This window comes from Maylandia zebra, linkage group LG9 (genome assembly GCF_041146795.1).
Source record: "Maylandia zebra isolate NMK-2024a linkage group LG9, Mzebra_GT3a, whole genome shotgun sequence".
NCBI lineage: Eukaryota > Metazoa > Chordata > Actinopteri > Cichliformes > Cichlidae > Maylandia > Maylandia zebra.
The window spans coordinates 37648716-37673171 of record NC_135175.1 but is presented as its reverse complement, the minus strand read 5'-3'; the positions used below and the strand labels follow the sequence as shown (position 1 = coordinate 37673171).

General features: G+C 41.8%; 1 protein-coding gene across 1 annotated transcript in view; it reads right to left on the bottom strand.

Annotated features, from left to right (window-relative positions):
• Positions 1-1271: 1271 nt before the first annotated feature.
• The window catches only part of LOC101475819 (NACHT, LRR and PYD domains-containing protein 3), a 37730-nt gene continuing 14545 nt past the window's right edge, over positions 1272-24456 (bottom strand). Inside the window, exons 6-11 of the mRNA XM_024803725.2 lie at positions 24152-24325; positions 15639-15806; positions 11118-11285; positions 3692-3868; positions 2267-2440; positions 1272-1765 (exon numbers count right to left, since the gene is read on the bottom strand). Of these exons, the coding sequence (XP_024659493.2) occupies positions 1753-1765; positions 2267-2440; positions 3692-3868; positions 11118-11285; positions 15639-15806; positions 24152-24325 (874 nt within the window). The 3' untranslated portion in view covers positions 1272-1752. The remainder of the gene's footprint in view (positions 1766-2266; positions 2441-3691; positions 3869-11117; positions 11286-15638; positions 15807-24151; positions 24326-24456) is intronic.

Below are 24456 nucleotides of genomic sequence, written 5' to 3'. Positions count from 1 at the left end.
TCTGTGATGCTTTCTAGTGATCTTCATTAAAGGACAATGTTTTTCATATAGTGAAATTACTGTTGATAAGAATGCATCATATGCACTATTTGAATCTTCATTTGCAAAAACCTCATTCCAATTGTGTTCCTTTCAGTCCACCTGGAGGGCAGCAATGGCTCTTGTTGTTCTATGTCGTATCATATCAAATATTTGATTCTTTTGTTTAGTTTTAATCCCTTAGGTCTTGCACCTTCGGGGTGTTCTTCGTCCATGTTTGTTGACATAGCTTGCTGTCATAGAGTTGTTTTGCCAACTGCTAACCGTCTTTTTACTGTCCTGCTCTCCTTGTGTGTGTACGCTACACAATTCAGCAGTAGCCTAACTCCACTTGAAATAACGCGCGAAGTCAGGATGTAGCGTCCAACTCCTTTTAATTAGTAAGTATTTCCTCATGGAGTGAAACTGAAATACAAATAACATAGCTAAAATTAACTTAGCATCATTAGCACGACAAAATTAGATTCCAATACACATCCATTAGCGTTAGCACACAACTACTAAAGTTTTCATCTACAGCAATTGTTTCCACAAAATATACATAAAATACAATCCTACAATTCAATACAAATTAAAACTTACAGACGGTGGTGTCGATGGCACAAACAAAAGGCAGATGTCGCTGGGTCAAATATCCCCACATGTGATCCGCTAGGAACTAAAAACATGGCTGACTTCCTGTCACTTCCCGAAACTGTTTTTCAAATTAAAACGAATTTCAAAATAAAATTAGCTCACTGCAAAGAGCGCCTATGTTGCAATAAAATTAAGAGCGAAACATCCACACCAACTTTGCAGGAATAAAATATAAATAGTAAGACTTCAGGAGCACATACAAAACAAGACAAAGGCACACACTGGAGAGCAAAGTGCTTGGAGGTAGTGCAAAGGACTTGGTGTGAGTGTGTCAGTGTCCTGAGTGATGAGGGTCACTCAGACCATGGCACAGATTGGTGAGGAGAGGTGAGTTTGTTAGCAGTCTGAATGGCCCAAAGGAAGAAGGGGCATCAGTGACCAACATATTTCCATCACTGTGACTGTGAAAACAATTTACCATTGATCAGTGTGCTTCCCGTTCCACTCTGTTATACTCTGCTAATCTGTCAGATGTGTCATTTTGTTAAACGTGAAGATAGCTGAGTGTCCTGCAGCAAACCAAATCTGCCTGTGGGTCCAATTAAAGGGACCTAAAGCTGTGTTAGTTAAAATTAAAATTCTGGGACACCAGCAGCTTTTTGGTGTAGACAGAAGTTTATTGTGAGAAAGAACAGAATAAAATTGAACATGTAAATACAAATAATGTTGATGGCACCTCTCCACTGACCATCTCCACATAAGATATCCGCAGCGCTTTCACTTCCCTATTGTACAGTTATAGATCAAAGGTTTAATCAGCTTATAACCAATGTCAACCTTCATTTATCTTTTCATCCTTATTTTTTGTTTTCATTACGATAACACAAGTTGAATCACACCATCATCCTATTACATTACAGTTAAAAGTTGGATTTCATGGTAATTAGTGCAACAGATTATTTTTTTTAACATTTTACATGACCTTTCCATCTAATTCTTTGTGCTTGTTGAGGTCTTCTATCTTCAAAAATCTGTGATCTTTCCCATTCACAGGATCTGTACACACAAGCTACTGCTTCTTCAGCCTCTCCATATCATCAGGACACAGGTCACTCTCTGTCAGCATACACAAGTTTATCAGAGCTTCCACCTGCAAATATACATAGACATTTGTGAACATGGGAAACGACTTAATTTTTTTCAGTGGAGGGGGGATATTTAGACATCAGCAGACAAAGTCAAACTAGCCTTCGCTTGACTGAAGGTATGACAGCTCGACCTCCACTTTAGACTCTTTTATTCAGATTGATCATTCTGGCTTCAATAGTCACTTTCCCCAAACCATCATCGACGTAATGCTACAAGACTGCTCAAATAAGTTCTACAGTTAATTAATGTTTCAATCTTAAATATGATTAAGCTATCTGTATCAATAGGTTATGCGCTACAAGCCTTTAAGGTGGCAGGAATTAAACATTACTTACAAATATGTGACTTGATCCAGCTATCTACAAAGCTATACAAATATCTCACAATTACATGGGAAAAATCAGCCTCATAGGCTATAGGTTTACAGAAAATATTAAAAGAAAATACATACATTTAGTAATAAATGTAAAGCAACATGGGCACACTTAAACCATCCACTGACCTCAGAGTCTTCAGTCCACAATTTGGTTTCTCCACCAGATCACACAGCTGCCTCATGTCTGCATCTTTCAGTTTATTGTCAGTTAAGTCTAGCTCTTTTAGATGTGAGGGGTTGGATTTCAGAGCTGAGGCCAGAGCTGCACAACTGATTTCGGACAAACTGCAGCTATCCAGTCTGAAGAAAGAACATAAATTCATTAGACAAAGTTTCTAAATTAAATTACTCAGTGTTTCATATCTCTTCCGCACACAAGAAAGTTTAGAGACTATATATAAATTCAGAAAAAGAAAAATCCAAACAGCACATGCCAAAATTCTTTAAGAAATGCTTTGAAAAGTGTTGAAAGGTGTATCTCTATGTCTTTTGAGGCTATTGCTATTTTCCTATGAGATACATGTTTTTTACCTTAAATAACTTAAATGAATATCTTTTATTTTTTTTATTTTTTTTTAATTGGCCCAGCTTTGGCCCATGGGACCTCCCTGGGCTCAATCTGAAAGAGCAACATGGATCCACCCTCTTTTGGACCCACCAATCACAAGAGGAGCTATGGGGATCCTCTGCAGAATGAAGTAGGCAATGGTCAGGGGTGAAGTCCCTGGGGTTTTTAATCTAATCCAAAACTGGTTCTAGTGAAATCAATGTCACCTCTCTGCAATAGGTGTAGGCTGCTGGGGGATTCCCATGATTCACTGGGTGTCTCTTCTTCAATCACTATGTGTTAATAGACCTCTCTGCACTGAATCATATCTGTTATTAATCTCTGTCTCTCTTTCACAGCATGTCTTTAACCTGTCTTCCTTCTCTCTCCCCAACCGGTCACAGCAGATGGCCCCTCCCGTCCCTGAGCCTGATTCTGCCGGAGGTTTCTTCCTGTTAAAAGGGAGTTTTTCCTTCCGACTGTTGCCAAAGTGCTTGCTCACAGGACGTCATATGATTATTAGGTTTTTCTCTGTATCTATTATTGTAGGGTCTAGCTTACAATATAAAGCGCCTTGAGGTGACAGTAGTTGTGATTTGGCGCTGTCAAGAGGTGTTTCTCCATGCCACATTCCCTATCTATTTCATTTTGTTTATTCAGCCTTCTTTGTGTACATACAGTCTTTTGTTTGTTTGTTTTCTATTGTTTTTCATTTCTTTCCTTTTGTTGTTTTGTTATGGCCTCTGTATCTTCCATGCACTGTTTAGGTTTGACCTTTGCTGTTTTTCTGTGATTCCTCATATTTAGATTTTTTTTTTTATATACACTGATGTTTGGTTTTTGCACATCTTTCAAGCAGCCAGAAACCATTATTTCTTTAGCTATTTTTGCATTCTGTCATCCGACCTTGCACCTCTAATATATAATCTAAGAGAATTATTATAACATGAGCTTTGTGTCACCACAGTCTTTATATCATAAGTTTAAAAAATGACTTGTCTGACCTCAGAATCTCCAGTCTACAGTGCCGACTCTCCAGAAAACCACAGAGCTGCTTCACTCCTGAATCCTGCAGGTCGTTGTTGTGACTCAGGTCCAGTTCTCTCAGATAGGAGGGGTTGGACTTCAGAGCTGAGCCCAAAGGAGTACAGCTAATCTCTGACAAACAGCAGCCCATCAATCTGAATTAAGGAAATTATATTGCAGAATGACAAAGACATTTAATATAGGACTAATATAGGACATCCAAAAGCATTTCCATTCATTTCATTTTCATTCTTTGTAATCCCTCTGTGTATCCCCAGGTTAGTTTGTTATCTAGGTTTAGGTTTCTGTTATTATGCTTCCCCCATGTCCCTTCTTGTGTTGTCAGTTTTGTCTCTGTTTTTCACTTTCTTTTTGTGTGTCGAGGTTGTGTCTCTGCAATCTGTACTTTCAGCCTTATTTTGTCAGTGTCTTGTGTTAAGTTTCTGTTTTATTGTTTTGTAGTACTGAGTTTAATTATACTTTTTCTGGCCTTGTTGTCTCTCTCTGGTTCCATGTTTAGTCAAAATCAGTGTCTGTTTCCCCTTTCCTTGTGTATATCATCTGTTTTCTGTTTTATTCTGATAGCCACTTGTCCTGCATGCATCATGATCATTTTTGCTTCCCCTGTTTCCTCTCCTGTTTATATTGTCTGTATCTCTAGCTGTGCATTGTCGTGATCTCCCTTATTTCGCCAGCTGTGTGTCCTGTTAGTGTCCAGTGTAGTTTCATTGCTAATATTTCTCAGTGTATGTTTACTTCAGTTCTTTGTATTTTAGTTGCCTGTGACTGTAGTAATAAAGCTGTTTCAAGAACTCAGGCGGTCAGCACTCTGTACAGGCCAGTCAAATTGTTCCACACCAAACTCACTTATCCATATCTTTATGTGTCTTCGTTTCTGCACTGGTGAGCAGTCATGTTGGAGCAGAAAGGGCCATCACCAAACTTTTCCCAAAAATTTGGGAGCATAACATTGTCATTGCTTCTTAATTCAGATAAAACTGAGGTTATTGTACTCGGCCCTGAAAATCTTAGAAATATGGTATCTAACCAGATTCTTACTCTGGATGGCATTACCTTGGCCTCCAGTAACACTGTGAGGTACCTTGGAGTCATTTTTGACCAGGATATGTCCTTCAATGCACATATTAAACAAATATGTAAGACTGCTTTCTTCCATTTGTGCAACATCTCTAAAATTAGAAATATCCTGTCTCAGAGTGACGCTGAAAAACTAGTTCATGCATTTATTACTTCCAGGCTGGACGACTGTAATTCATTATTATCAGGATGTCCAAAAAACTCACTGAAAAGCCTTCAGCTAATCCAAAATGCTTCAACAAGAGTCCTGACAGGGACTAGAAAGAGAGAGCAGATTTCTCCTGTATTGGCTTCCCTTCATTGGCTTCCTGTTAAATCCAGAATTGAATTCAAATTCATGCTCCTCACATACAAGGCCTTAAATAATCAGGCCCCATCTTATCTTAATGACCTTGTAGTACCATATCACCCTATTAGAGCACTTCACTCTCGCTCTGCAGGCCTACTTGTTGTTCCTAGAGTATTTAAAAGTAGAATGGGAGGCAGAGCCTTCAGTTTTCAGGCCCCTCTTCTGTGGAACCAGCTTCCAGTTTGGATTCAGGAGACAGACACTATCTCTACTTTTAAGATTAGGCTTCAAACTTTCCTTTTTGCTAAAGCATATAGTTAGGGCTGGACCAGGTGACCCTGAATCCTCCCTTATTTATGCTGCAATACACGTAGGCTGCTGGGGGATTCCCATGATGCATTGAGTTTTTCCTTTCCAGTCACCTTTCTCACTCACTATATATTAATAGACCTCTCTGCATTGAATCATATCTGTTATTAACCTCTGTCTCTCTTCCACAGCATGTCTTTATCCTGTCTTCCTTCTCTCTCCCCAACTGGTCGCAGCAGATGGCCACCCCTCCCCGAGCTTGGTTCTGCCGGATGTTTCTTCCTGTTAAAAGGGAGTTTTTCCTTCGCACTGTCGCCAATGTGCTTGCTCATAGGGGGTCATATGATTGTTGGGTTTTTCTCTGTATTTATGAAGTGCCTTGAGGCGACTTTTGTTGTTATTTGGTGCTATATAAATAAAATTGAATTGAATTGAATTGAATTGAATTCAATGTCTTGTTATGCTGAAGCATTAAGAGTTCCTTTCACTGAAACAAGGGGAACAATCTCAACTCCTGAAAAACCACTAACCCCACTCTGACTTCATTTGCTGCCATGTTCAATCACTTCCACTTTGTCTTGATGCATGCTCAATCATCTACGTAAGGAAATCCCAAAGAATTGATTCTGTTCATCTGGGCATAGCCTTTTTAGTGACCATTTCACCATCTTACAATGCTGTAACTTCAGCAATTCTCAACTTTCCTGGAATGGTACTCATGGCTAGTGATCCATGGACATGACAATTTAAATGCTAATCATCATGAAACTGACCTCACAGCTCATTGTTCATTCAGTGGTTCTAGTTTGTCATTATGCAAATGTACTGTTTATACAGGGAGTGCAGAATTATTAAAAAAAAAAAAAAAAAAAAAAAAAAAGAAAAAACAAATTTCCCACGTGTGGGACTAATAAAGGTTATCTTATCTTATCTTATCTTATTAGGCAAATGAGTATTTTTGTCATGGTCCTGGGCCATGTTGGCCCAGTATTCTTGGTTCCTTGTATTTTCACTCCTTATTTAGGCCATGTTTTCTGAGGTGTCCTGTTGTGGTGTTCCCTAAGTGTTTTCCCTTTGTGACTCTTACCCCCTTTGTGCCCCTCTGTGTATTTATGAGCTCTCGTCTCTCTTTGTGTTTAGTCCATGTTTCCCCCAGCCTGTTATGTCTGTGTTCTCCCCGTGCTCTCTCTCCTCCTGTCTGAACCTCTGTGTACTTCCTGTTTTACTTTGACAGTCTCTCGTCAGTATGCGTCATGTTGTGTTCACTCCTGCCCTGTCTCGTTATGTTTATCAGTGTCACCTGTGTTCCCCACCTGTGTGTAATCTCCCTGTGTTCTCTGAGTGTATTTAAGTTGTGTCTTCTGTCATGGTAGTTGCTGGTTCGTCTGTGTTGTTTCCCCTTGGTCTCCCTGCGTCTTCCCGTATGTATTTCCCCGGACCTCCCTGCATCCTCGTTTCTGGTTTGTGTTATTAGTTCTACCCAGTTTAGGTTTTCCTGTTTCATGGTACCCACACCGTTGCTGTTTGTATTTTCGGTTGTCAAATAAACACTCATCTGCACCAGAGCTGCCGCATTTTGGGTCCTATTTCAACTCCACACGGCTTGCCCCGCAAACCGTGACAATTTTGTCCACATCCTCTTCATGCATGTTGTCTTACTCCAAGCTGTATAGGCTCGAAAGCCTACTACCAATTAAGCATATTAGGTGATGTGCATCTCTGTAATGAGAAGGGGTGTGGTCTAATGACATCAACACCCTATATCAGGTGTGCATAATTATTAGGCAACGTCCTTTCCTTTGGCAAAATGAAGGACTTGAGAGGCTCAGAAAAGTCAAGAATAGTGAGTTATCTTGCAGAGGGATGCAGCAGTCTCAAAATTGCAAAGCTTCTGAAGCGTGATCATCGAACAATCAAGCGTTTCATTCAAAATAGTCAACAGGGTCGCAAGAAGTTTGTGGAAAAACCAAGGCACAAAATAACTGCCCATGAACTGAGAAAAGTCAAGCGTGCAGCTGCCAAGATGCCACTTGCCACCAGTTTGGCCATATTTCAGAGCTGCAACATCACTAGAGTGCCCAAAAGCACAAGGTGTGCAATACTCAGAGACATGGCCAAGGTAAGAAAGGCTGAAAGACGACCACCACTGAACAAGACACACAAGCTGAAACGTCAAGACTGGGCCAAGAAATATCTCAAGACTGGTTTTTCTAAGGTTTTATGGACTGATGAAATGAGAGTGAGTCTTGATGGGCCAGATGGATGGGCCCGTGGCTGGATTGGTAAAGGGCAGAGAGCTCCAGTCCGACTCAGACGCCAGCAAGGTGGAGGTGGAGTACTGGTTTGGGCTGGTATCATCAAAGATGAGCTTGTGGGGCCTTTTCGGGTTGAGGATGGAGTCAAGCTCAACTCCCAGTCCTACTGCCAGTTTCTGGAAGACACCTTCTTCAAGCAGTGGTACAGGAAGAAGTCTGCATCCTTCAAGAAAAACATTATTTTCATGCAGGACAATGCTCCATCACACGTGTCCAAGTACTCCACAGCGTGGCTGGCAAGAAAGGGTATAAAAGAAGAAAAACTAATGACATGGCCACCTTGTTCACCTGATCTGAACCCCATTGAGAACCTGTGGTCCATCATCAAATGTGAGATTTACAAGGAGGGAAAACAGTACACCTCTCTGAACAGTGTCTGGGAGGCTGTGGTTGCTGCTGCACGCAATGTTGATGGTGAACAGATCAAAACACTGACAGAATCCATGGATGGCAGGCTTTTGAGTGTCCTTGCAAAGAAAGGTGGCTATATTGGTCGCTGATTTGTTTTTGTTTTGTTTTTGAATGTCAGAAATGTATATTTGTGAATGTGGAGATGTTATATTGGTTACACTGGTAAAAATAAATAATTGAAATGGGTATATATTTGTTTTTTGTTAAGTTGCCTAATAATTATGCACAGTAATAGTCACCTGCACACACAGATATCCCCCTAAAATAGCTAAAACTAAAAACAAACTAAAAACTACTTCCAAAAACATTCAGCTTTGATATTAATGAGTTTTTTGGGTTCATTGAGAACATGGTTGTTGTTCAATAATAAAATTATTCCTCAAAAATACAACTTGCCTAATAATTCTGCACCCCCTGTAAGGTTGGAAACCTGCAGTCAGCTGAGACTGAAGAAGTCACTTGGATGAGTGACGAAATGCTTCTTCCACTGAAAATCCTATGTCCAGATAAACAGAATCAATTTTTAGCACTTTCACTTTGCTATAAGCAACCCATTCTGTAACAAATGTTTACAAAAGCAGTCTTCATGTCTAGGTGTTTGATTTTGTACACCTGGGGAACTGGAGGTGATTGGAACACCTGAATTCAATTATTTGGATGGGCTGAATATTGTTAGCAGTATATTGCACGTCATACCACCTTTCTGGTGGTATGACTCTGAAGCTGTTATCTCAACAGATAGCTGCAAAGGAAATTTCACTAGCAACAGATTGCACTACATTAAAAATTATTTGTAAATGTTTTTTATAATTTTTTTTTAAATTACGCTTCCTCCAGAAGTAGAGACTACAATAGTCTTTCCTCAATGAGTCAATGACACACTTCCAGTCCAGTCTATTAATAAGGTGAACACCCAGGTATATGAAGCCCTCCACCATATTTACCATTTCTCCAAGGTTAGAAATGGTGTTCAACTCAGGCTTGGGCCTCCAAAAATATCTCACCATGTCTTTTTCTTCTTGGCTTGGCGTCCACTTCTCTATTCAGTTTTCACAAATGATCTGCCGTATGTCTTGGATAAATCTCATCTTGTAATGTATGCTGATGATTCCACCATGTTTTATTTAGCCAGTGGCAACTCTGAATTGACCAACGTATTGCAACAAGATTTGCTGAACGTGTTTTACTGGCTAAGTAAAATTAACATGATTTTAAACATCTAAAATCTATGTTAATAGGAAGTAGAGTACGCTTAGTCACAACTAACCCACAACTAAATCTTTCCATAGCTGGAATGGTAAATGGCCTGTATTTATATAGCGCTTTACTAGTCCCTAAGGACCCCAAAGCGCTTTACATATCCAGTCATCCACCCATTCACACACACACATTCACACACTGGTGATGGCAAGCCACATTGTAGCCACAGCCACCCTGGGGCGCACTGACAGAGGCCAGGCTGCCGGACACTGGCGCCACCGGGCCCTCTGACCACCACCAGTAGGCAACAGGTGAAGTGTCTTGCCCAAGGACACAACGACTGAGACTGCCCAAGCCGGGGCTCGAACCGGCAACCTTCCGATTACAAGGCGAACCCCCAACTCTTGAGCCACAATCACCCCAATGGTACTAGAACAGGTGACCCAGATTAAATTACTTGGTGTTACTATAAACCACCACCTTTCATGGTCTCAGCACATTGACTGTGTTATTAAGAAAATGGGACAGTGCATAGCTATGGCTAGGAAATGCTCCTTTTATATTACTTTTTCAATTATGAAAGGTGTCATTAATGCACTAGTATTATCTCATCTAGAGTACTGTTCAATCATTTGGTCAGCAGCTAATAAGACAGATCTGATCAGACTTCAGTTAGTCAAGAACAAGGCAGCCAGATTAGTGTTAAGGTGTTCAAACTATAGAAATATCTATAACTTTCTTTGCTTTCAAATAAGCTAAATTATACTATGGCTTACTCGTATTTTTTAAGAAAGCAATACTTTTAAAGACACCATATTTTTTTTTCTGCTCAGTTGCAGTATCCAGATGAAATACATAATCATAGTACATGATTTTCAACAAAACACAATTTGGTAACTCCTCAACTTAAAAGTTGAGAAAGTAAACTGCCATCGGTCAAGAGAGGTAGCCCTCTGGAGCCTAAGACTGGCCAAGCCGAGTTTTAAAAAAAAAAAAAAAAGTAATGACGTAAGATGTTAAGGTAACAAGTGTGCAATAGAGGGCAGATGGGGCAGAGTTCATCAATATTGAGACAAAACAGGATGTTTTCCAGAGTAATGGTATCTTCTCCTGGCTCAAACTAAGATTGAAGATGTGCTGTAAAAATGGACCTTCCATGACCTTCCAAGCTATATAGTTTGTCTTCCATATTTCCAACTATATCCATCACATACTGTGTATGCTACCATTGTATATAGTGTATTATCTTACTTTTTTCATTGATTGTACTTAATTGTATTTTTGTATTTCCTTCATATATCTGTACCTGAGCTGAGGTGAGTTTGGATGGGTCCTAGACTTAAGGTGTTAAACACATTGGCTCTATTTAGGTTTCCCACGGTTTAATAGTTCTTGTTCTGTGATCTTTTTCATTCCTGACCACACATCTTTCGTTTTCCCTGATCTTGTTTTCTGCCTGTTTTTGTAAATAATGTACCACTTTATAATATCTCCTGTCCCTATAATGGTTTTCTCTTTTTCTTTTTATTGGCTTTACCTACAATGGCCATAATACTATCAGAAATACTTCAGAGATTAACCAATAAAAAAAATGCCCTGGTCTGAATTCTTCCTGACAAAAAAAGAAGGTAAGTCAGAGTAAATTATCACTTCGAAGACTTCTCTTATATTAGGGTTTTAAATGTTTAGCTTTTGGACTGAAACGGTCAAAATACTATGGTTTAGTATCATATCAGTCTTCTGTCAGTTTAGTGCCAGCACAACAAAAACACAGTTTCTGACCTCAGAGTCTCCAGTCTACATTGCCGACTCTCCAGAAAACCACACAACTGTTTCATTCCCGAATCCTGCAGCTTGTTCCCTCTCAGGTCCAGATGTTTAAGATGGGAAGGGTTAGACTTCAGAGCTGCAAACAGGCAGCTGATCTCTGACAAACTGCAGCTCCTCAATCTGAATAAAGCATAGGAAGTATTATCTGTTTAGAGATGAAAAAGATCCAGAATGTAGAAGTTGAACACAGAAGCTGAAAATTAAAATTCTAAATGAAGTATAACAAATACCAAAATATAAACAGAACAATGAGTGAAACAAATTAATGACTGTATACTTCTGTTTCACTAAATATGGAAATATTAAGATGATGTTCCTATGAGATATATATGTAAGTATGTGTATATAAAAATAAAGGCGTTGAAATTTCAACTATGCATGGATTTAAACATGCAAAAGTTTGGGCAACCTTGTAATGGTCATTATTTTCCTGTATAAATCACTGGTTGTTACAATAAAAAATGTCAGTTAAATATATCATATAGGAGACACACACAGTGATATTTGAGAAGTGAAATGAAGTTTATTGGATTTACAGAAAACGTGCAATAATTGTTTAAACAAAATCAGGCAGGTGCATAAATTTGGGCACCACAAAAAAAGAAATGAAATCAATATTTAGTAGATCCACCTTTACAGAAATTACAGCCTCTAAACGCTTCCTGTGGGTTCCAATGAGAGTCTGGATTGTGGTTGAAGGTATTTTGGACCATTCCTCTTTACAAAATATCTCTAGTTCATTCAGGTTTGATGGCTTCCGAGCATGGACAGCTCTCTTTAACTCACACCACAGATTTTCAATAATATTCAGGTCTGGGGACTGAGATGGCCATTCCAGAACGTTGTACCTGTTCCTCTGCATGAATGCCTTAGTGGATTTAGAGCAGTGTTTCGGGTCATTGTCTTGTTGAAAGATGCATTGGCCTCCAGAAACTGCTGATGCTGAGTGGAATCCATGTGTCCCTCAACTTTTACAAGATTCCCAGTCCCTGCACTGGCCACACAGCCCCACAGCATGATGGAACCACCACCATATTTTTCTGTAGGTAGCGGGTGTTTTTCTTGGAATGCTGTGTTCTTTTTCCTCCATGCATAACGCCCCTTGTTATGCCCAAATAACTCAATTTAGTTACATCAGTCCACAGCACCTTATTCCAGAATGAAGCTGGCTTGTCCAAATTTGCTTTAGCATACCTCAAGCGGCTCTGTTTGTGCTGTGGGTGGAGAAAAGGCTTCCTTTGCATCACTCTCACATACAGCATCTCCTTGTGTAAAGTGCGCCGAATGGTTGAACGATGCACAGTGACTCCATCTGCTGTAACATGATGTTGTAGGTCTTTGGTGCTGGTCTGTGGGTTGACTCTGACTGGTCTCACCATTCGTCGCTTCTGTCTATCCAAGATTTTTCTTGGTCTGCCACTTTGAGCCGTAACTTGAACTGAGTCTGTGGTCTTCCATTTTCTCAGTATGTTCCTAACTGTGGATACAGACAGTTTAAATCTCTGAGACAGCTTTCTGTATCCTTCCCCTAAACCATGATGGTGAACAATCTCTGTCTTCAGGTCATTTGACAGTTGTTTTGAGACCCTCATGTTGCTACTCTTCAGAGAATATTAAAAGAGGAGGGAAACTTACAATTGACCACCTTAAATACTTTTTCTCATTAATGGAGTCACCTGTGTATGTAGGTCAGGGGTCACTGAGCTTACCGAGCCAATTTGAGTTCCGATAATTAGTTCTAAAAGTTTTGAAATCAATAAAATGACAACAGTGCCCAAATTTATGCACCTGCCTGATTTTGTTTAAACAATTATTACACACTTTCTGTAAATCCAATAAACTTCATTTCACTTCTCAAATATCACTGTGTGTCTCCTATATGATATATTTAACTGACATTTTTTATTGTAACAACCAACAATTTATACACGGAAATAATGACTATTAACAAGGTTGTCCAAACTTTTGCATCCCACTGTATATATACACCCTTTTGTGAATCGCTACCTCATTGTGGTGCATGGATTTGTGTGTCCCAGGGATCCCAGTGGGTAAGTTGTCTGTGTTGTCAAGGGTTTTGCCCTCCTGATAGGGTCTCCCATTGGTCCTGGTGAGACTAGTGACTGAGACATGGAATGTCACTTCTCTGCTGGGGAGGGAGCCTGAGCTACTGCGTGAGGTTGAGAGGTACCAACTAGATATAGTTGTGCTCACCTCAATGCACAGCTTGGGCTCCAAAACCAGACACCTGGCTAGACTCAGTCTGGAGTAGATCTTGGTGAGAGGCATCGGGCTGGGGGTGGCTATTCTAGTTTCCCCTTTGGTTTTTTCCAGTGGATGAGAGTTTTTTTTTCCCTGCACCTTAGGGTCAGGGAATGGGTCCTGAATGCTGTCTGCGCTTATGTGTCAAACCACAGTTCAGAGTGCCCAACCTTCTTGGAGTCCCTGGGTGGGGTGCTTAAGGCTACTTAACCTTGGGACTCTGTTGCCTTTCTGGGACACTTCAATGCTCATGTAGGCAATGACAGTGAGACCTGGAGGGGTGTGACTGGGAGGAACGGCCTGACAGATCTGAACCCAAGCAGTGTTCTGTTACTGGACTTCTGCACAAACCACAGTTTGTCCATGACAAACACCATGTTTGAACATAATGGTGTCCATAAGAAAGTAAGTTAAGTTTATTTATTAAGCCCTTCTCACAGACAGGCAGTCACAAAGCGCTGTGCAGAAAGTTTAAAATAAACAGTACAATCAATCGATCTTATACACAATGTAAAAGGTTAAATGTAAGTTAAATAATGTGAAGAATATAAAATACGTAGATCAACAAAATGCTTGTTTGAACAGTAAAGTTTTTAACTGATTTTTAAAAGAATCCACAGTCAACCATATGTAATTGTGGTGGTAGACTGTTCCACAGCCTTGGTGCAACAGACTGAAAGGCTCTGCCCCCTTTCGTCTTCAGTCGTGTACGGGGAACAACCAACAGACTCTGAGTCTATGAGCGGAGACGATGAGCAGCAGTGTATTTTATATGAAGCTTGGATAAATAATCTGGGGCCTGGCCATGTAATGCTCTGTATGATAAAACAAGAATTTTAAAACAAATTCTAAACACTATTGGAAGCCAATGTAAAGAATATAAGATGGGAGTAATGTTAGCACGCTTCCTAGAACGAGTTGGTAGACTGGCTGCTGCATTTTGTATTGCCTGGAGGAGAGAGAAATGTGATTTATCCAAGCTGGTAAACAGGGAATTACAGTAAACGTGATGACACAAATGCATGGATGAGATTTTTCCAGTTCATCTAAAGAGACCATATGTCACAGTTTAGAGATGTTTCTTAAGTGAAAGAAACAGGAACAAGACAAAGATATTACATGAAAGTCAAGGCCCAGAGAAGAGTCAAATATTACTCCAAGATTCTGAATATTTGACTTGACAGAAGAACTGAAAGAGGCAAGAACCTGATTAATTTTAGAATGTAGCTCAGGAGGAGCTATGATCATGGTCTCAGTCTTGTTCGTGTTTAGAACGAGGTAGTTGCTTGAAAGCCAATCAGAAACCTGCGTTAACCTCTTAAGCCCCAACGCCCCCTGATACGTGGGCAAAAGGCAGGAGATCAGGTGGGCTTGGGGCTTAAGAGGTTAAGCACTGGACCAGGGTCCAGTGCACATGGATACCCTAGGCCACAGGTTAGTTATCAATTTTGTTATCATATCATCAGATCTGCTGCCATATGTTCTGGATACTTTGGTGAAGAGAGGCGCTGAGCTGTCAACTGATCAACAGCTTGTGATGAGTTGGATAAGGTAGCGGAGGAGGATGCTGGACAGCTTGGAGTAAATGTATAGTGAAGGTGCACTGGGAACACCTGGCAGAGGCCCCCATCCACGAGATCATTAACTCCCCCTCTGACAGAGATTCAACAGAATTCCAAGGGAAACTGGGTATATAGATCATCAATAAATCATGTTCAGCTCCATTGCTGAAACTGCTACAACCTCCACACGGAGGTTGGTGCCTGTCATAGTGGTAACCCCTAAATCAGATGGGGGGCACCAGAGGTGAAGGGAGCCATAAGGCTCAAGAAGCAGTCCTATTTGGATTGGTTAGCCTGTGGGACTTTGGAGGGAGCCAATAGGTACCAACAGGCCAAGCAGAACGCAGCTTGGGCAGTCACAGTAACAAAAACTTGGGTCAAGGAGGAGTTCGTGGAGGCCATGGAAAAAAACTTTCAGATTGCCTCAGATAGAATCTGGTGCTCCACCTGCACTGTGTATAGTGCAGGTGGAGCACTGATGACTTCAACTGAGGATATTGTCATACCATGGAAGGAATGCTCCAAATATAGGGGGATCACACATCTCAGCCTCCCTGGGAAAGTCTATGCTGGGGTAGAAAACCCTTTCTCTTACTCAAACTTATGTTATATACTTTCATTTCTGCACAACATAAACAGGGCATCTTACCCCAGTGTTTCCAGTCTACAGTTTCGACCCTCCAGAAAGCCACACAGCTGTTTCACTCCTGAATACTGCAGGTTGTTCTGACTCAGGTACAGCTCTCTCATGTTGGAGGGATTGGACTTCAGTGCTAAGCCCAGACAGCTGATCTCCGATAACCTGCAATTCTCCAGTCTGAATAATAAATGAAAGATTTAAGTTAATTAGTTATGTGCTTGAAATTCTTCAGTGTTTTATAGTTTTCTTGGAGCTGAAAATTCAGATTCAGTTTACAGAAGTCCAGTAAAGTGAAACTTCAAATGGCTGAAGCTTGCAGAATGCCCGCCTTTTTTATCCCATGGCTAACAAGCCGTAAGGACTCTCAGCCATGGGACCTAGAACCTGAAAAACAGGGCAGGAAGAGAGAGAGAGAGAGAGAGAGAGAGAGAGAGAGAGAGAGAGAGAGAGAGAGAGAGAGAGCGAGAGAGGAGGAAAAAACAGCATTCTCCAACAGGGAGAATCTCCGACCGTAACGCCCTAAAAATCCACCTCTAGTAAAACCAGTGCTCTGTGTGGTTAACTGATGTGCACTGGACAGTGCATCCGCTAATATATTGTCTACCCCTTTTTTATGTCTGATGTCCAAGTTGTATTCCTGAACTAGTAGAGCCCATCTCTAGAAGTAGGAGATTGGATTATTGATGTCATCAGTTCCCTTCTGGAGCCCCCATGGCACTGGCGTCCACCTCCAGGCTGAATGCTCTAATGAAATCTGGGGCGGCCAGCACTGCACAGGAGGGACTTAGCACCATCAAAGATGTGTTGGCACTCAGTGGTCCACTAAAAAGGTTCCTTTGGGCTACAGAGGCGGGTTAGAGGGGCCACCACGGTTGAGAAGTTCCAGCAGAAACACCGATAGTAGCCCACGAGGCCCAGGAACCGCCTAAGTTCCCGCCAGGTGGTAGGAACAGGGTAGTTTACTACCGCCGCCACTTTGGCATTCACAGGGCACACTTAGGGACCGACCCACCAGCAGTCACCCTCCTGTTCTCGGCCAGGATTGGTCCCAAAACTGACTCCCCAAGGATCATTTCCCCCCCCTGCCGGGTGCGGGTGGACATGAAACTGGAAAACCTAAACTGGGCAAAACTAACAAAACAAACCAGAAACGAAGATGCAGGGAGGTCCGGGGAAATACACAGAGAGACACAGGGAGACCGAGGGAAACAACACAGACCAATTAGTTTAGGACGGGTGAACACACACTATAAGTACACATACCAGTAATCAGGGATGGGAAACAGGAGGGAAACACGCCTGGGGGACATAACAGCTGACGAGGTAGGGGAAACGTAAACAGAACACACTGACATAAGACAGAGACTTTCAAAGTAAAACAGGAAACACATACACGTAATGACACAAACTCAGAAATGCAGACCAGACACAGATATACACGGGCAGAAAGAAAAGAACACTAACCGAGGAAGAACAGAACCAAAATTACAATAATAGAAAACACAAAACGCTGGGTCAAAAGGACCCAGGATCATGCCGTAAAATCTACAACACCACTCTCCTGACTCCACCTATCAAACAATATTCCTTTTTCCTTGCAAACTCAAGAAAGGTTTGCGTGGGGGGCCTACGGAGGGACCGGAAATGCTTTCTGTAAGCTTCAGGCACTAATTCATATGCTTTGAGAATGGCACTCAGTACCCTATCATACACTAAACTGTCCTTAACGGTGAGAGCCGCACACACCCCCTGCGCCTTACCCACCAGTTTACACTGCCTCAGCAGAGGCCAAACCTCTTTAGGCCAGTGCAAGGCTATGGCAATATGTTCAAATGCATTAAAATATGCCTCTAATTCTGTTTCATTCTTACCCACATCAAATCAAATCAAAATCAAATCAAATCAAATCACTTTTATTGTCACATCACATGTGCAGGCACACTGGCACAGCACATGCGAGTGAAATTCTTGTGTGCGAGCCCCACAAGCAACAGAGATGTGCAAACACAACAACACAAACGAGCAAAATACAAGAATGGCCAACCTGAAACTAATAAATATATGTACAATATATAATAGTGTATGCATTTGTATGCACAAATCCTGGAGGGGCAAGCAAAAAATGAATAAACTTGAAACAGCTGAGCTGAAAAACTAAAAGCATCAGGCTCTCTGAGGCCAAAATAACAAACAAAAACACTCCCCCTTCCTATAAACAAAACACGTGGTATAACTTCCCTCAAGAAAAAAAAATACAATACCTGACGTCTCTGGCTGTCCACAAAACAGGAGAAAACTTTGGTCAAACAAAAATGGCGGAGAACCCCTACCAGCCTACACTGCTCTCTCTCACTATCACAGTATTCCAAACGTAGAAAGAAAACAGAAGCGCTATACACACACGGCGCTCAGAGCCTCCTATGGCTAACAAGCCATAACGCTACTCAGCCGCGGCACCTGGAACTTCAAAGACAGGAAAAGGGAGAGGGGAGAGAGAGGGAGAGAAAGAGAAAGAAGAAAAGAAAAACACAGCATTCTCAAACAGGGAGAACCTTCTAGCAACCCATGACCGTAACAATTGGCATCCAGTAAAAAGTGACCATTATCCTTTTGGTGTTGACTCTTAACAACTGACCCTTGTCCTGGTCAGACACCAACTAAAGAGAAACACTAACAAATGGAACAGCACTGTCACCTCTTATGTAGCAGGTTTATCAGACAAATTTTCTCCAATAACTATATCCCAGTGGACCTCAGACCCAGCCACACACTCAGACAAAAACTGGTTTATCAAAAGGACAAAACTCCCAAACACAAACTAAACAACGTAGTGTATGCTGTGCAGTGAGGAGTGCTCAGACCTCTTCACTGGAGAAACCAAACAGCCCCTCCATAAACACATAGCACAACAGAAGGGCAACATCGACAGGAAAAGACTAAGCTTAACATTTGAACCTAAAGGATAAAGGTCACTCTTTTGAGGATGCTAATGTTCACATTTTGGACAGAGAAGACAAAGAGTTTGTAAGAGCAGTGAAACAGGATTTATGTGCACTGTGTCTAAAACTCATTGAACAGAGGGAGTGGCTTAAAACTGTCTGCCACATACAATGCAGTTTTGAGATCAAGGTTCAAGGTTCAAGGTTCTTTATTTGTCACATGCATAGTTATACAAGTATAACACACAGTGAAATGTAGCCTGACACGCTCCTCGACAGATCCCTTCCCAGGTGCCTCAATTCCCACTCACATCTTGTGTCACGTGACCTCAATAGGTAATATGATAGGGAGACAACCTCTCACAGTGGTTTCACCCAAAACCTTTAGTGCTAATAACCCATGCTGTTTTTTATACCTTGACTTATGTGATGAGGGGCATGAGAGGGTCTATGAACCACTTAAGGGACAGCTCCCACTGAGGTTTAAATAGATACATGGGACTCCACCATTTTGTTTTACAAGAGAAGCATATGGGACGTGAGGTGAAACGTCTTTGCGAAACTTAAAGGAGCCTAGTCACTCCCTTTCAAGCTCCTTAGGTCTCGATGCATGGTAAGGCGCTTGTCTTGATGCCAGTAGCTTCTATCTTCTCCTTTGGCCAGCTTATTATCCTCTCTGATGACTAGCAGGATGTAGGTGTTGAATGTTAATCTTCCTGACCCCTCAGCATTTGCTTTACTCTCTGCAGGTATTTGGTGGTCGTGGTTTTCCTTGCAACCCCTTCATGGATCCTATTTGCCTTTGGGATTCCAAGGTACAAGTAGATGTCCTCAGTGTCTGCTATGTTGCCTTCTAGTAGTGCAGTCCCTTCCATTTTGACTACCTTTCTTCTCTTGGTTACCATCCGACTAAACTTCTCCAGTCCAAATGACATTCCAATATCATTGCTACAGATCCATCCATGTAGAGGAGGTGGCGAATTTTTGATCCATTCTGACGTTAGTATCCACTATTGTTAATGATCTGACTAATGATCTGGGGTTCACATCTACAGGGAGTGCAGAATTATTAGGCAAGTTGTATTTTTGAGGAATAGTTTTATTATTAAACAACAACCATGTTCTCAATGAACCCAAAAAACTCATTAATATCAAAGCTGAATGTTTTTGGAAGTAGTTTTTAGTTTGTTTTTAGTTTTAGCTATTTTAGGGGGATATCTGTGTGTGCAGGTGACTATTACTGTGCATAATTATTAGGCAACTTAACAAAAAACAAATATATACCCATTTCAATTACCGTATTTTCACGACCATAAGACGCACTGTACTAAAAGGCGCAGTCTCAGTTATGTGTGCCATTACTGTATTTAACACACACATAAGGCGCACTGGATTATAGGGCGCATACAAGTACCGTATGCGTATTTAAAAATAAAGCGGGAGCAAACCTGAGTTTGGTACCTTACTCACATTTCTATTACCGGTAATCGTCATCATCAACAACACACAAGCATACAAGTGTGCATATTTAAAAATAAAGCAGGAGCAAAACTGAGTTTGGTACTCACATTTTTATTACCAGTAATCGTCATCATCAACAACACACAAGCATACAAGTGTGCGTATTTAAAAATAAAGCAGGAGCAAAACAAAGTTTGGTACTCACATTTTTATCATCAATCAAACCCATCGAAGTCCTCATCCTCTGTGTCTGAATTGAACAGCTGCGCTAAATCTCCATCAAACATGCCAGGTTCACTTTCTTCACTGTCAGAGTCACTTTCCGTGCCGTGCGGCTCCTCGGAAATGATGCCAGCTTTTGCGAAAGCTCGAACAACAGTGCCAGCAGACATGTTAGCCCAAGCATCTACAATCCATTGGCAAATTGTGGCGTAACTCGCCCGGCGCTGCCTTCCACTCTTGGTGAAACTGTGGTCTCCATCGGTCATCCATCGCTCCCACGCCGCTCGCAGCCTTACTTTGAACGGGCGGTTCACACCGATGCCCAGCGGTTGGAGTTCCTTTGTCAGGCCTCCCGGAATGACAGCAAGCTCACAGTTCATTTGTTTCACTAGTTTTTTCACATCGGCTGTGAGATGGGCACGCATAGAGTCACAGATTAAGAGCGATGGTGATGCGTGGAAAAAACCACCTGGTCTCCTTACATACACCTCCCTCAGCCACTCTTTCATCATTTCCTCATCCATCCAGCCCTTTTCATTTGCCTTAATGATGATTCCTGCTGGAAACTTCTCTTTAGGCAAAGTCTTTCGCTTAAAAATCACCATAGGCGGCAGTTTCTGTCCATTAGCATGGCAGCCAAGCACAACAGTGAAAGAAGACTTTTCATACCCCGTTGTGCGTATCGCTACCGTGCTGGTCCCCTTCTCCACAGTGTGACTCACCGGGATGTCAAAAGTGAGCGGGACCTCGTCCATGTTTGTGATGTGGCTGGGCTGGATGTTTTTGTCGCCGATGTGTTTGCTGCAGTAGGAGCGGAAGATGGCCAGCTTTTCCTTATAATCCGCTGGAAGTTGCTGCGCTACCGTAGTCCTGGTCCGGATGGAAAAATGGCACCGTTTCATAAAACGAAAGCACCAAGACGGACCTCCTTGGAAATGTTCAATGTTCATCTCTTCAGCTAGTGAAACTGTCAGGGTCCTGGGTCTCCTGACCCAGCGTTTTAGTTCTTTGTGATTTTTGTATTATTGTACTTGGTGTGAGTTATTCTATGGGTTCTAGTTTTGTCAGGGTCCTGGGTCTCCTGACCCAGCGTTTTAGTTCTTTGTGATTTTTGTATTATTCTACTTGGTGTGAGTTATTCTATGGTTTCTAGTTTCGATCCCTTGCCCTTCTTGTTTCTCTGTGTCCCCTCTGTTCTGTAAGTCTGTGTCTGCATGTTTGAGTTCCCCTCCATGTCTATCGGTTCTTAGAGTCTTCTGCCTTATGGTTTATGTCTCTGTGTTTCTTAGTTGCTGTCTCCACGGTGTCAAGTTTGCGTCTCTGTGTGATCCTTCCTGTTTTACTTTGAAGGTCCGTGACTTATGTGAATGTGTCCTGCTTTGCTTGTCTCGTCAGTTCTAATTTCCCCCAGCTGTGCTCTCCTTCTGTGTCTCATTCTCCTCGTTACTTCCCAGTGTATTTAGACCCTGTGTTTCTCTGAGTCAGTGTTGCGTCGTACCCTCATCAAGCTGTGTGTTTTGCCTCCGTGTTGCCAGTGTTTTGTCTCCAGCTCCAGTTCCAGTTCAGTGTTTCTGCTACAGTGCTTTAGTCCACCAGTGTTTTTGTTTGTCTTTTGGTGAGTTTAGTTTAGTAAGAGGTTTTCCCAGCAATAAAGCTGCGCTTTAAGTTGTACTTCTGTGTCTGAGTCCTGCATTTTGGATCCACCACTCCTGCTTGCCTGCCTGCCACACAGCCAACCATGACAGAAACTGCTTTTAGCCGAATGGTGACCGTCGAAACGCTTCTCCCACTCGTTCTTTGCTCGATGATCCACCGCTCGAGTCTTTCCTCCAACTCGGGCCACCTCGCCTTATGTCCGCGGAAACTCAGCTGCGTTTTCTTGACCTGCCGGAGCTTGTTTTCTGGCTTCCTCCATTTGCGAACCATCGATTCGTTAATCTTAAATTCTCTCGCGGCTGCTCGATTTCCATGTTCCTCCGCATAGCTGATGGCCTTCAGTTTAAACTGTGCTTCATAAGCGTGTGTCTTTGCCATTTTCAGGGTTGTTAAAACAACGATGTTCCACATAATGCACATACCTGTCCTTTTATACAGGTATGTGCGATTGTCCGGTATATACGATCAATGCCCACACTTCACCCTTTAGCGTTCTCATGGTGTTCTCTACTACGTCCTCCTTACAACACACAGGGCGCACTGCGCTATAGGGCGCGCCGTACTTTTTGAAGAAAATCTAAGACTTTTAAGTGTGCCTTATGGTCGTGAAAATACGGTATTTATTTTTATCAGTGAAACCAATATAACATCTCCACATTCACAAATATACATTTCTGACATTCAAAAACAAAACAAAAACAAATCAGCGACCAATATAGCCACCTTTCTTTGCAAGGACACTCAAAAGCCTGCCATCCATGGATTCTGTCAGTGTTTTGATCTGTTCACCATCAACATTGCGTGCAGCAGCAACCACAGCCTCCCAGACACTGTTCAGAGAGGTGTACTGTTTTCCCTCCTTGTAAATCTCACATTTGATGATGGACCACAGGTTCTCAATGGGGTTCAGATCAGGTGAACAAGGTGGCCATGTCATTAGTTTTTCTTCTTTTATACCCTTTCTTGCCAGCCACGCTGTGGAGTACTTGGACACGTGTGATGGAGCATTGTCCTGCATGAAAATAATGTTTTTCTTGAAGGATGCAGACTTCTTCCTGTACCACTGCTTGAAGAAGGTGTCTTCCAGAAACTGGCAGTAGGACTGGGAGTTGAGCTTGACTCCATCCTCAACCCGAAAAGGCCCCACAAGCTCATCTTTGATGATACCAGCCCAAACCAGTACTCCACCTCCACCTTGCTGGCGTCTGAGTCGGACTGGAGCTCTCTGCCCTTTACCAATCCAGCCACGGGCCCATCCATCTGGCCCATCAAGACTCACTCTCATTTCATCAGTCCATAAAACCTTAGAAAAACCAGTCTTGAGATATTTCTTGGCCCAGTCTTGACGTTTCAGCTTGTGTGTCTTGTTCAGTGGTGGTCATCTTTCAGCCTTTCTTACCTTGGCCATGTCTCTGAGTATTGCACACCTTGTGCTTTTGGGCACTCCAGTGATGTTGCAGCTCTGAAATATGGCCAAACTGGTGGCAAGTGGCATCTTGGCAGCTGCACGCTTGACTTTTCTCAGTTCATGGGCAGTTATTTTGTGCCTTGGTTTTTCCACAAACTTCTTGCGACCCTGTTGACTATTTTGAATGAAACGCTTGCTTGTTTGATGATCACGCTTCAGAAGCTTTGCAATTTTGAGACTGCTGCATCCCTCTGCAAGATATCTCACTATTTTTGACTTTTCTGAGCCTGTCAAGTCCTTCTTTTGACCCATTTTGCCAAAGGAAAGGACGTTGCCTAATAATTATGCACACCTGATATAGGGTGTTGATGTCATTAGACCACACCCCTTCTCATTAAAGAGATGCACATCACCTAATATGCTTAATTGGTAGTAGGCGTTCGAGCCTATACAGCTTGGAGTAAGACAACATGCATGAAGAGGATGATGTGAACAAAATACTCATTTGCCTAATAATTCTGCACTCCCTGTATGCATGACAACAGTGGGGACAGGGCATCTCCTTGGTAAATACCACACTGGTGACTTATGCATTTCTTTTAAAGTTGGTCTCTAGGGTTGTTTTCTGCATATCGACTAGAAAACAGAAGCATCGCATAAATTTAATAACTAAAATACTGCAAAACCCAAATTGTATAACAGCTTCTTAAACTATTAACAAAGTTTTTTGATTTCCAAAAAAGATTGTAAAAATTTTTTTCTCCTGTAAATTGAACGTCTACACACACACACACAAAACATATTCATCTCAGCACAGGTAATACACAGTGTCTGACCTCAGAGTCTCCAGTCTACAATGTGGACTCTCCAGAAAACCACACAGTTGATTCACTCCTTGATCATGCAGATTGTTTTTACTCAGGTCCAGCTCCCTCAGATGTGCAGGATTAGACTTCAGAGCTGAGCCCAGAAGAGCACAGCTGATCTCTGACAAGCAGCAGTTCCATAAACTGTATATAAATAAAGATGTTAGTTTATTAAACAACGTTTAATGTTTGAAATCATTTAGTGCTCCATAATCGATCTGTAAAAAATAAAAATGCTGAAGTCTAGCTGTTTTCGAACAAAGGAAATATGATGA